A 13,126-nucleotide genomic window follows, 5' to 3' on the forward strand; every position below is an offset into this window, starting at 1 on the left:
CCCTCCAGAACCCCACCCACTACCTAAGCCTCCCTGTTCCTTATCCCCTAACTGCCCCCTCCTAAGACCACCCCTAACTGCCCCCCAGGACCCTACCCCCACCTGTACCCTGACTGCCCAAAACCTTATCCACACCCTCCCCCAGAAAGCCCCCCCTCGAACTCCCGCCCCCCCCCCGTCTCTTGACTGCCCCCTCCAGAACCTCCCTGCCCCTTCTCCGACCCTCTGGCCCCCTTGTTGTTGGCCTTCGCCTAATGTCTATGTGAGCTTGCTCAGGAACGGCTCCGTTCGTCCCGGCAGGCTGGCTGGCAGGGGAGAAGGAGCCGGGGAGGAGCTCCAGACTGCCGGAGGCGATCTGCGAATGCAGGGAGGGATCGCTGCTGCAGGGGAGAAGAGGAGGGGCTCTCTGGCTGTCGGAGCCTCATGTAAGTGGCACCATCCGTCCGGCTGCCCTGTTAGCCGCGTGGGGGGGGAGAAGCCCGGACATTTATAAATTCCCCCCGGACGCTATTTTTAGCTCGAAAATCCGGACATGTCCGGGGGAATCCGGACGAATGGTAACCCTATTTTAGGGGTAATATATAGGGAAGCAAGCACTCTCTCTCTCTCTCTCTCTCTCTCTCTATCAACAAGCCCTTCAGAGGCCCTGCTAGGGCAACAATCAAAGACTTCTTGATATAGTGAGAGAGCTCATGCTGTTATGATAACCCCATTTTCAAGTACAAAAGGCAGTGATATGACTGTAGATACTCCATATTCCATTTCAAGACCACCCCACTGAGGCAGTCATTGGCTTGGAGGATTTCCAGCTAAATCCAAATTTGAAAAAGATTGACCCTTCTGAGAGTGACAAAGTTTGCAAGCTCTCTACTCATTATTTCTTAAGTCAATTCTTTCAACCCACTGTGACTAACCATGTGTATCCTATCACCTGTTCAGACAACAGTCTTAATAGAAGTTTGCTCTGGAGTCTTTATCACAGAATAATGCCAGTTAATTATTTTTTAAATAGGCAATTAAATGGTTTTAGTTTCTGATGGGTGGCCTTGTTAAGATACCTCTTTGCACATTCTGCAGACTTGGAACATTTGCCCCAGGGGTTATATTAAAATAAATCATAAAAAGGATGCATCGAGATGCATGCATAATAAATCAGAGCAATTACATGACCTTACTGTTGTAACCATTGTCCTTTTTCCTTACCGCCCCCCATTGTTGCTGGGTTTTTGTTCTTTTTCCAGTTAGTTATCTTGTTAAGTCTAAACTTTCAGATTTGTGGAGATTGGCTCAGCTTGTGTGCACACAAGAGAGGTGAGAAGAAGACTCATGGAGGCCTCCTCACTTTGCACTCATTATTAGTAGCTATTTGTTTTGCAGTAGCACCTAAAAGCCCCATTCAAGGAACCAAGGCCTCATTGTACTAGGCACCACAGGCATACGTAACAGCAATGCCCCTCTGACATGTACATTGGCCAAACCGGACAGTCTCTATGCAAAAGAATAAATGGACACAAATCTGACATCAGGATTCATAATGTTCAAAAACAGACTCCAACGAGAAACTGCTGAACTGGAATTAATTTGCAAACTAGATACCATTAACTTCAGCTTGAATAGAGACTGGGAGTGGCTGGGTCATTACACACATTGAATCTATTTCCCCATGTTAAGTATCCTCACACCTTCTTGTCAACTGTCCAAAATGGGCCATCTTGATTATCACTATAAAAATAAAAGACACTCCCTGTCTCAAATTGCTTACAGTCTAAGTAAGCCCATCATGGTCCTTACTTTTTACTGGGCACAAGGTCTCTGTAAGTTTCGCATCAACAGCATCATTAGCTTCCTTGATACCAGCAGGCCCCCCGTGTGGGAGGAGGAGCATATGCAAGCACCTTTGCAAAAGGTGGCGCAGAAGCTGTCCCTGAATCAATAAAAATGTATGCTAGAGTTCCTGATGGAGCGCAGTGGAGGCACCCCCTTCAAAGTGCAGAAGTATCCTAAGGGCACAGTTATAGCCCATAGATAAGTCAGCTCTTTGGGGGAGCGTGGTGGGTTTCATTCACCCCTTGAGCACTCCACTGCCGTCTGGTCATGGTGCTGCCATTCTCTTTGGCTACTAGTGTCCCCCTGCAGGCTGTCAGCTGGCCTTTGTGGGCCTTATGTCACTTGGCCCTCTGGCTGGGCCCTTCCGGGGTATGACAAACTCAAAAATTAGAAACAGGTCCTTGCCCATCAGGGCCAATAATAAACAACTAGTTTCTTACTCTTTCTGGGTTAGATTCCCTGCCAGGGGTTGAATCAGCAGAGTTCCTTCTTAATCCCAGCCACTGACTGTGGCCAGTAATAGTCCCTGACCCAGCCTGGTTCCTCTGGCTGCAGCCTATGGAGCATCTCTCCTTGCTCCTCTGGCTCCAGCTAGGAACTGACTTGTGGACAGCAGGCAGCTACCTTTTATTTCAGCCTGCTGAACCTTGATTGGCTGTTGCTGGTCCCTAGCGGTTCTGACTACCAGAGGCCAAATCTTGCTGGTTTCCCAAAGGCTGCTCTGTTCTTCACAGAGAACTATTTCCTAGGGTGGGGTGCAGCAGAGTGGTGGGGCCTCCAGTAGAGGGCCACAAAGGCCTGGTACACCCAGTCACCGGGAGGGACCATGTCTTTTATTTGCCTACAAAGCAGCATGCACACCTATGAATAGGATACTAAAGCATAAATATGATACTAAAGCAATTAATTTGATTGTCCAATATAGTTCTTTGCAAGGCATGGTGCAAGGAACTTTTTGACCAGGGGCTGGATTTTAAATTTGTGTAAATCAGTATAATTCTGTTGAAGTGAATGGAGCTACACCAATATACACCAGCTAAGAATCTGGCTCATGTTTTTTTGAACTGACACTAGTTTAAAACAATCCATTACTTAAAGAACCAAAAATATTTCATCTTTCCTTTAGAGATTTGCCCAAACAACATCTTACCCAACCCTCTTTCCTCTCTCCCTCTCCAAAACTTTGGTGGTTCAGATAAAATGGATCCCAGATCCAAACAATCCCAGGATTATGGTTTGATTTAGTAAAACCAAAGCCAGGTGATAATTGCCAAACCAAAGCAAGTCTCCTTGACCACTCAGCAACTGTGCAGAAGATGCTGCTGTTGCTGCTGAGAATGTACATGTCACATGTCCCTACGGATCTCTATAAACATTTATAATGGCACACTGATGGGGTTCTTTTCTGAAAATCCTGTGCAATGGGTTCATTACATATTATTAAACATTACGATTATAAAGATTTAAAGCTGAATGACTTGGCCATCTTTTCTTCATCTTCATTTTCATCCTGGAAAATTTTCCAATTTGCAATTTTCCAAAACCATCCATCAGCTTTGGTTCAGGACAGTGCACTGCTTATCTTCTAGGATGAGAATATTGCCGGGACTATATTTTATGCACAGAAAGCTAACTTTCACATCAATCTCTAGTTCTCAAATATTTATCTCTCTAGATTTACTCCTAGCTTTTATAGTTTTCTAATTCATGTTGCATTTACAGTAAAAATAAAGATATAGAAATGTGAATCTCATTCAAATGCAGGTGGGAGTGGCCGGGTGTATGGAGGCAAATTTTGGAACCAACTTTGGGTAGCATGTTGAATCCACAGTTTCTTTCCTGAACTTCTGCTCCTGGGGAAGAAGGGGGCTACTGTTAGGGGAAACAGTGAGTGTGGTTTGGTAAAGTGAGCTGTACAATCCAAAACAGAGCAATGGTGCATGTGGCTGAGAACATAGCTCTTCTATGCCTATAATTTATTCATCCCAAGGGGCACAGGTTATGGATTTGAGTACTTTTTAAAATCTGCTAGCTTTTGAAATATTTAAGCATCACATTATGTTTAATGTAAATGATCATAAAAGAAGAAAATTAAGGACAGGAAGTAAGTAGAGAGGGGTGGTGAGTTGTGCACACCATAAGTAAAAGTGATGGGCCTTTGATGAGGTATATAAATAATTAGTAGCACAATTTAAAAGCAGTCTTTTAAAAAAGAATGTTCAGGTTCTGAATACCACAGTAGCTGGGTGTTATTAATTTACAACCTTAATTTCCAGAGGCAGGTAGATCTTTTGACTTTGTCATCAGCAAGATGTCAGAAGATCAAGAGAGCGTGCAAGGTATTTAACTCTTGCTGCAAAACCATTGCTTCAGATTTTTGTCAAATGCTGGGCCTAAAATGACTGGACCTATTCCAAAGTTCAGAGTTCATATGAGGAAAATTCAAAAATTCCCACTGAAGCATAGGACACTCAAGAACAAAATTAACTAAAAGATTCCTTGGGTAATTCCTTCTAAGAAAAGTCTTCATAGTTGGATCTAAACACTAATACTGCCAATAAGTTATGCTCCTGAGCTAAACTAGAATAGAGAAAGAACAGTGAAATGCCAGACTATCCAGGCCTGAGCAGTACCTTGTCGCCGTCGACTATTGAGTTTCCTAAAGCAGGTGCCTTCGACAAGTCGGTTAAGACGTTGCTGTTTGATCAGCTCTAAGATTTCAGGCTGAATCTTCTCTTTTAGCTCCCTGGAACAAACAAAACAAAACCAGGCACTTTTTAGATTTATTCACGTACCATTTTTTCTCACTGAGATAGGCAGTGTCACGAGAGACTCAGCTTCATTTTGGGGATAGTAGTCTTACTTCAGCACCCCATCTGCTTCAAGGAGGGAAGTTGTCTAGTGGCAGGAATGGGAGGTCCTATTCACATCACTGTCAGTAAGTCAGTATGTGACCTTAGGCAGGTCATTTAACCTACTTGTGCCTCAGGGAAGCCATCTATAAAATAATACTTAGTATCATACATCACAAAGGCATGTGATGCACCTCACAGGATTATTGTGATGCTTACTTGATTAATTAACATAATCAGATGCAATGTTCTATGAAAGTGAACCTGTTATTGTTATTATTTAGTATAAGAGAGAAAAGATCATGCAAGTTATACAATCTGAAACACCAAGAGAAAATAGTGAGCAGTCCCAATTCCAGCTCAGACAAAATAATAACTGATTATACTTGATTGTTTTTATTTCTATATCACTCTGTGAATTTACTACCATATGGAGTTTGTTGAAAAGTTCTGCAGGTTTTGATACTAATGTGTATCTAGCGTTAAATGTTGATTTCAGACACTGTCATGAGGATGCACAGGTGACTGAATTCATTGGCTATCTCCTTACTTAGATTCATTAAGAATACATAAAGGAGAGGTTTAAACATCAACTTGACAGCAAGTCTAGTAAGACTAAGATGTAACTGAATGTGTAGAGGGGTCATAAAATATGAAGTGTGTCAAGACCATAATTTTGGGTTGCTGTGTGAATAAAGTAATACCAGACATCATTGTGTATAGCAGTAATCACAGTCGAGACTCAGGAAAGGAGTGCAATTGTAGAGGTAAATCAAAATTCCTCCCCTCTGGAAAACATCAGACTTTCCATCTATGTTGATTGCCATGTTCATGTATCACTTCATCTCACATGCCCTCTGCATGCAGAAACCCCACTGAATCATAGCAAGTTCTGTGTTTAAAGATTGCGCCCTTAATCAGATATGCCATAATCCTCCCAGGTACTAGTTAAATGCTTATATATATTGGAACAGGAGTTCTTGATGCACAATCTGCTGTATATTTACAAGCTGTGAAAAATTTATCCATTCAAATATCAAGTGACTAGAACTATAGAAACAAACTACCTTTAGAAAGTATTTTATTAGTACTCTTATGATTATTTTCAAATACCATAGTTTTCCCACTGAGAGCCATGGTATGAATATTCTGCATGGTATTTATATACTGTCAAAAGACTTTAGTGCTTGAATAGGTTTCTTGGTTTTCCAAGCTGGCTAACTTCCCCACGCTCTTTAGGAAAGAGATGGAGAAAAGGCCCCCAAATACAACAGCAATGAGACACAATCTGGATTGGTTTAGCAGTTCTTTAATACAGTGTACATCTCACTGAAATGGCCTCAAGTGTTCGAGCACAGTATAAAGAACAGTTTGATATTTATGCAGTTCAATCCAGAAATTGGATAATTATCACTAAAGTGCACAGAATCATAACACTATAGAAATTAGACATGAAAAACCTAAAAAGGTCATCTAGTACATCCTAGTCCAACTGGTCAGGCTTAGTGTTCCTTCCTCGGGCCAAGGACTGTATAGTGCTTGACACAAATCGGGGGTCCTCTAAATAATAATACCTGAGAAAAATTAAATAATTCTTATTTATCCACTGCCAGACAGGTTTACCAGGTGGCTCGCAGAATACAGAGAGCACATTGTCTCTGCTCTGAAGAGCTCACAGCCTAAACAGACAGCATGCAGGCAAGGCACAGGGGAAATGTGGACTTACAAATTAACAAGGTGATAGAAGTGATGTGAGGTAAATCCCACTCCCCTCCCCTCTGAGATTGCAGTTTTGCCTTTTGTTAACTCCCATGTTTCCTCCTCTTCCCCTCCCCCCCCCCCCCTTGTTGTTGCCCAACATAAACCAGAGGCAGAGAATGAATTTGAATGCTAGCCAATCCAAAAATAAACAAAAACCCTCAAAAGTGGCTCAGTATCTAAAGGCTTTCTTGCCATAAGACAGAGGGAGGAGGGGGCCTTCTCTCTCTCTCTACTGGTATGGCCTGCAACTCCGCAGTATCCGAATGCCCCACAGAGATAATACTTCTCAGCATTACAGGGTATTTATTATCCTAGTTTTTACAGATGGGGAAATTTGGCATGTGGAGATTACTGGGGAGCTTTTCAAATGCACAAAGAAGAGCCAGGTGCCCAATTCTCACTGATTTTCAATGAGCCTTTGAAAATCATCCTCTAGTGACTTGAGCCTAGATCCTGTGCCTTTAGCACGAGACCATCTCCCCTCCTGCCTGGTCAGCCTTCACCCTAGTGTCCTCAGCATGGTGGCCAGTGTAAAATTGTTCTCTACCATACTTTTTCCAGTGCTTTGTCTAACCCCGATTTAATTTTCTTAAGCAACATGGCACCAAGTACTTCCTTTGCAAGACTATTCCAAAACCTAATTCATCTCACTGTCAGGAAGGCTTTCACTCTTACTACTTTCAGATTATATAAAATGGGGTGGGATACACTAAGCAATCCTGCTAATTACTACCCACGGACCTAAATAAAGGACATTATCCTCTGAAGCATTTACGTTTCCTCAATCACTGAAGTCAGTGGGAGTTGAGGGAGTTCAACCATTGTAGGGTTGGGCCCAAAATCAGAAGAGCCACTCCACTTACTGGCAGAAATATCTCACTCTGCCTAATTTGAAAATCAAATCTGGAGAGCAGTAAGAGGAACACAATTTTAAATATATTTTGGGAACGTTTTTATCTTATGATTTCAGAGTACCATAAAATCCAGTCTGTGCCTGGGGAAAGGGCGAGATAGCAAGGAAAATATGAGGAAGGGATAAAACAGCTGATTGCGTTTTAGTTTCTACTACATTCCAGTGATTTAATAATCACAAGGGTTAGGGGGCTGGAAAGGATAAAACACTTGAGAGAGCCAAATAATAAGGTATCACTAACTTTATGATTCTCCCCATTGGTCTCAGCACACCATCAGCTACTTGCTTGTAAAACACACATCTTAGCTACTCATAGCTCACAAGATCTTTAGAAATTATTTTATTTTTTTTTAAAAACAACAGAGGGTTTTTTAGTACCACTTTCATCTGTTTCTAACCCTGTACCTTTCCAACTCCCAGCTCAGATTCCTTCCAATCAGCAACAGTCACTTTTTCTAGAATTGGGTATTTTATAGTCATTTAAATCATTATATCACAATAGAAAAGTAATCCCAAAGCACCTTTCATCTATTATATTGTATTCTCTCCTATTCATTAATGCTTCCTGAACAGTTATTATTGACACTTTCCAGCCTAGCAGAAAATTGTTAAAGATAAAAGAAAGGTATAAAAACCCAAATCCCTCCAAATGTTCCCCTCTGTGTTGCTGACTTACAAACAATCCGTCCCTTACAACTGCTTCATTTAACAAACTCTCCCTAAGCCATTCCAGCCTCCTCTTAAACATCATAATTTTACTTTTTTATTCACTCAGCTTTACTGCTATTTAGTTTGCCAAAGAAATGACCTAGTGCTTTGCATAGCAACATGATCAGTAGAACTGGGCACACCGGCGCTGGGCAAACTACGGCCCGTGGGCTGCATCCGGCCCTTCAGACATTTTAATCTGGCCTCGAGCTCCAGCCAGGGAGCGGGGTTGAGGGCTTTCCCTGCTCTGCACATGCAGTGGCTCTCGGAAGCAGCGGCATGTCCTCCCTCTGGCTCCAACGCGTAGGGGCAGCCAGGGGGCTCCGCACGCTGCCCCTGCCCCAAGCACCGCCCCCGCAGCTCCCATTGGCCGGGAACCACGGCCAATGGGAACTTCGGGGTGGTGCCTGCGAATGGGACAGTGCGCAGAGCTGCCTGGCTGCGCCCCCATGTAGGAGATGGAGGGGGGACATGCCGCTGCTTCCAGGAGCTGCTTGAGGTAAGCGCTACCCAGAGCCTGCACCCCTGACCCCCCCCCATGCCCCAACCCCCTGCCCCAGCCCTGATCCCCCACCTGCCCTCTGAACCCCTTGGTCCAAGCCTGGAGCACCCTTCTGCACTCCCAACTCCTCATCCCCACCCCACAGCCCACACCCTGAGCCAGAGCCCTCACCCCCTCTGGCAACCCAACCCCCAATTTTGTGAGTATTTATGGCCCCCCATACAATTTCCATACCCAGATGTTGCCCTCAGGCCAAAATGTTTGCCCACCCTTGGGGTACACCCTTCTATCTTCTTTTCTTCTTCTGCTAGCCTTAATCCTATCTATATGGGGTCAGCACTTTTAGTCCTCCTTCTCCATTCCAATCTGTCTTGAAGCAGTTCCTCAGAAACTCAGCAGCTAATCAAATACTTTTGAATGAAATTCATCCATCTAATTTTGGATCTTCCCAACCCTTCTCATACCCTCTGCTTCTAAATTTAACACCCTGTTTCCTATATATTCTTCCGAACTTCTTTTCACATGCCCAAACCATCTAAGCCTGAATTTCTCTTAGCTTTTCTTTAATTAATTCCACCATCACACTTCCCTTAATTCGTTCATTTCAAACATAATCCAGCCTGGTAACTCCAAGCATCCATTTTAACTTTTCCACTGTATTCAAGATCTGCTCCTGTCTCCTCCTCAGTGCCCAGCATATAGAGTCATACAAAAATGGATTTTGTAGATCTTATTTTTCAATTTGATAGGCACTCTACTATCACAGATCATGTTACTCACTTCCTTCCATTTAGTCCATGCCTTTCCTGTTCTGCTTATAAATTCCTTCTTGATTTCATCATTATCCTTTACTATTGAACCTAGGTTCTCGAACGTCCGTACCTTTTGGTAATGGGTGGGCTCCCAGACTTAGAATTCCATTGTTTTACTGCAAGGTATCAATGAATCTACTGACCACATAACCTGTTTTATTTCTGCTGATTTTCATGCCATTTCTTTCAAATACACACCTCTATTTTTCTATATCTTCTTCACTTCCTCTTTGCTCTCCTCCACAAGTACACCTCTACCTCGATATAACGCTGTCCTCGGGAGCCAAAAAATCTTACTGCGTTATAGGTGAAACAGCGTTATATTGAACTTGCTTTGATCCACCAGAGTGTGCAGCCCTGCCCCCCCGGAGCACTGCTTTACCACGTTATATCCGAATTCGTGTTATATCGGGTCGCGTTATATCAAGGTAGTGGTGTACTACATCATCTGCAAAAAACATGCACTGGGGGGGCCACTCTCTGGATGTCTTTTGTAAGTGCATCAAGCACCAACATGAACAAAGAGGGGCTCAGTGCAGAGCCTTGATGTGCCCTGACTCTTACTCGGAACTATTCTATTTCTCCATTTGGCTTTTTAACTGTGGGTGCACCCTTCCATAGCCATTCAAAAATGATCACATTCAAACACACCCTGTTTTCCCATGGATTTGCTGTTTTGCCAGAACTGGAAGTCGATAAGACTTGAGCTCTGATGTCCCAATAACACTGTGACCTTAGGGAAACAAATTCCTCCTTGCAAAACTGAGCTAATGCAATTATGTGAGTCTAAATTAATAACTAAAATAAATAATAATAATAAATAATAATAATGCCACCATTCCCACTTCAAACTCAAACAAAAGTTGATTTGGAGCATTGTAGACCAAAAGTTTGAAGAGCTATAACTTCTGTATTTTATATGTGGGAACATCAGCAAAAAGGCTCCTTCATGCTGGGGCTGTGAATAGTTACAATCCATTAGCCACATCCTACTACAGCTCTAAATAAGGCTACTGACTTTATATTCAGTTGTGAACAATTTCTTTCTAAGTATCTGCAATTCTTTAGGTCTCTGTGGAGAACCAAAACTACCTTCTCTGGCTTGTTCTCTCTTTTACACACAATGGAGTCATGATTTTATACTTATGTTATTAGTGGCATCTACACAATTTGTGAGAGTTCCGTACATGGAGCCAAATCACAGGGGAAACTAAAAGAGCACTTTCCCTTCACAATCAAGAATAAGTGATCAGAGATGCAATCAAAATGGAAATTCATAGAATTTAAATCACCATGAATACAGTCATGATTGTTTAAACAGCTTAGTTATTTATTTCTTAAGCTTAGCATTTGTCTTAGATCTGAAATGAGTTTCTTTAACATTTACACTGCTTTTAATTGTATCATGAAATGCATTCATTACATTTTGTGGATGCAGACTTTACACTGTGACAATGGCTGGCAACACTGATATTTGGAATCAGAGAGCTTGTGCTGCACTAGCAAATTTCACCATGGTAGGCCAGGCTCAAAGTGAATATAAATAGTTGACCTGTATCACTGATAAATAGTTGACTCACTGGGAAAGTGAGGAAAACAAGAAGCTTTGGGGACAGGTGTAGCACCACTAAGCTGCTTTGAATCTCTGGGTGTTACAAAAGATTGGCAAAGAACTGCTTTGAAGTGTAGGGATGCAAAGCATTTGTACTCCAGTTTTGAACTGATGCAAGACTACAGGTGATATCAATTCTAACTGGGTTCTAGGTCCTAACATTCTAATAATCTGAAGACATAAAAGAATCATTGTCCCTTTGATTCCAGTTAGTATTATTAAAGTTTGTAACTCTCCTTAGTTTATGCTTTCACCATTGTCCTGTCCGAGAAAGGCCCATAGAGTTTGCACATAAATGTATTTTTGCGGATAAACCAAAACCAGAGTCTCATATATGAATCCTTTTGAACTCCAGAGTGATGGAACTGAATTACCTAAATACAAATCCATCTTTACAGTTTCATCCCATTCAACTTCAAATGTGGCCAACGTTTCATGAAATTTTGGTTTAAAATGATGGAACTCTCACAGTTTCTCAGCTGATCATCTCAAAAGGTTTCTGTTAGTCTGGGTCAAAAGACATGAGATTTGAGCACCACTGAAGATGAACCTGCCCTATGTCAATAGTTTGGCTTCAAGCCCTACTCCAGTGCAGATCCAAAGTCACTTCCATGGCTCATCTTTAGCATTTTCACATATAATGGAGATGCAGACATTTTGAGAAGCAGACACAAGCTATAATAGAGATACTACAACTGATACATAGCATTAGACCATATGGAATGAGTATTACACTGCATATATGTTAACAAGAAATCACCTAGAAATAAGTAACTGTACCTTACTAACATCAAAGATAAAACAAGCAAGGAAAAGATGACACTATCACGCAAACACTTTTTTATGGAGCCAATTTATACTGGTGCTAGTGCTCTGGGCTATTTGCCTGGCTCAGAGAAGTGATATTTTGAATCTTTATGGGGCATTGGACAGAAGACAAAATTTCACCTTAAAAAAATTAATGTGCACACAACCACACAAAGCATGGAAATGGCAAAGCATTATTTGCTGCAAATAAGTCATGCTAGGCCCTATAGGGATTGGCCAAATCTGTTATAACTGAACTCAAAGAAACAGTTGAGATTCCCAGCAGAAGAAAGCATATGCACTTCAATCAGATGCTATTCCACTGCTTTTGAGCAGTGCTCCCTGGGCAATTTTTCCCCTGGGTTCTCCCTGAACAGTTCACAAATGTTATTCACATTTGTTAGTCCTTGCATGCAAGAAGCGACTTAGAGAGGGGAAAGTACTTACAGAATTGGACGAGACTGGAAATCTTCCTGGTTCATCCTCTCGGATTGACGGATTTTCAAAATTTCTGTGTAACTTAGATTCTGAAGTTTACTTTTGAATTGGTCCAGAGAGCTAGGCTTGGTAGTGAGAGCTCTCATTATTTGCTCTTTCACCACCTGCATTACCTGTAGATGAAAGCAAGAAAGTATTATTTGTTTAACTCTTTGGTTTTGATTTCAAATAATATTCCAGTGTATGTTGCAATTAGATGGTGTGGGGAACAGGAGAATTTTAATAATTATCAATAGTGATCACAACGCAAATTTTGCACCATGGACTGCAAAGGAGTTAACCTCTAATTGGATGCCACATATAACAACAAGGGCTCAACTACACTACAATAAATAATCCTCTTGGGGGACCCACTTACAATACAGTTATCTGCTAATACTGTTAAAAAGCAATTCCTGCTTTCTAGTGTGAATGGGACTGTCACTGTCTTACAGTACCATGCTATAGTCCTGCTTTGGCCAAGGCCATAGCCTGGTTTGGGGACAAAGGAGTAACAGAAGGTTGTGTCTCTTCTACATTATAAGACAGAACTACATTTTAATCATGTAAGGGGAACCAACCAAACAGAATGCCCCAACACAGTTTTTATTGTAGAAAATGATATAGTCTGTAATAGGGTGACCAGTGTGAAAAATCGGGACTGGGGTAGGGGGTAATAGGCACCTACATAAGACAAAGCCCTAAATATCAGGACTGTCCCTATAGAATCGGGACATCTGGTCACCCTAGTCTGTCAGAGTCCTGAGACTGAATTCGCTCCCTGGTTTCTGCCAACTCAGCCCAGGCTGTGGGGCCCCTTCAGAAAGTCTACGTGGAGACGGAATGCAACAGTGC

General features: G+C 42.1%; 1 protein-coding gene across 1 annotated transcript in view; it reads right to left on the reverse strand.

Annotated features, from left to right (window-relative positions):
• Positions 1 to 12,402, reverse strand: part of LOC113409499 (engulfment and cell motility protein 1-like) — a 40,666-nt gene extending 28,264 nt beyond the window's left edge. The window contains exons 1-2 of the mRNA XM_026663490.1: positions 12,242 to 12,402; positions 4,461 to 4,573 (exon numbers count right to left, since the gene is read on the reverse strand). Of these exons, the coding sequence (XP_026519275.1) occupies positions 4,461 to 4,573; positions 12,242 to 12,402 (274 nt within the window). The remainder of the gene's footprint in view (positions 1 to 4,460; positions 4,574 to 12,241) is intronic.
• Positions 12,403 to 13,126: the final 724 nt, after the last annotated feature.

Source organism: Terrapene carolina, unplaced genomic scaffold, assembly GCF_002925995.2.
Source record: "Terrapene carolina triunguis isolate 2854851 unplaced genomic scaffold, T_m_triunguis-2.0 Scaffold33715, whole genome shotgun sequence".
Taxonomy (NCBI): domain Eukaryota; kingdom Metazoa; phylum Chordata; order Testudines; family Emydidae; genus Terrapene; species Terrapene triunguis.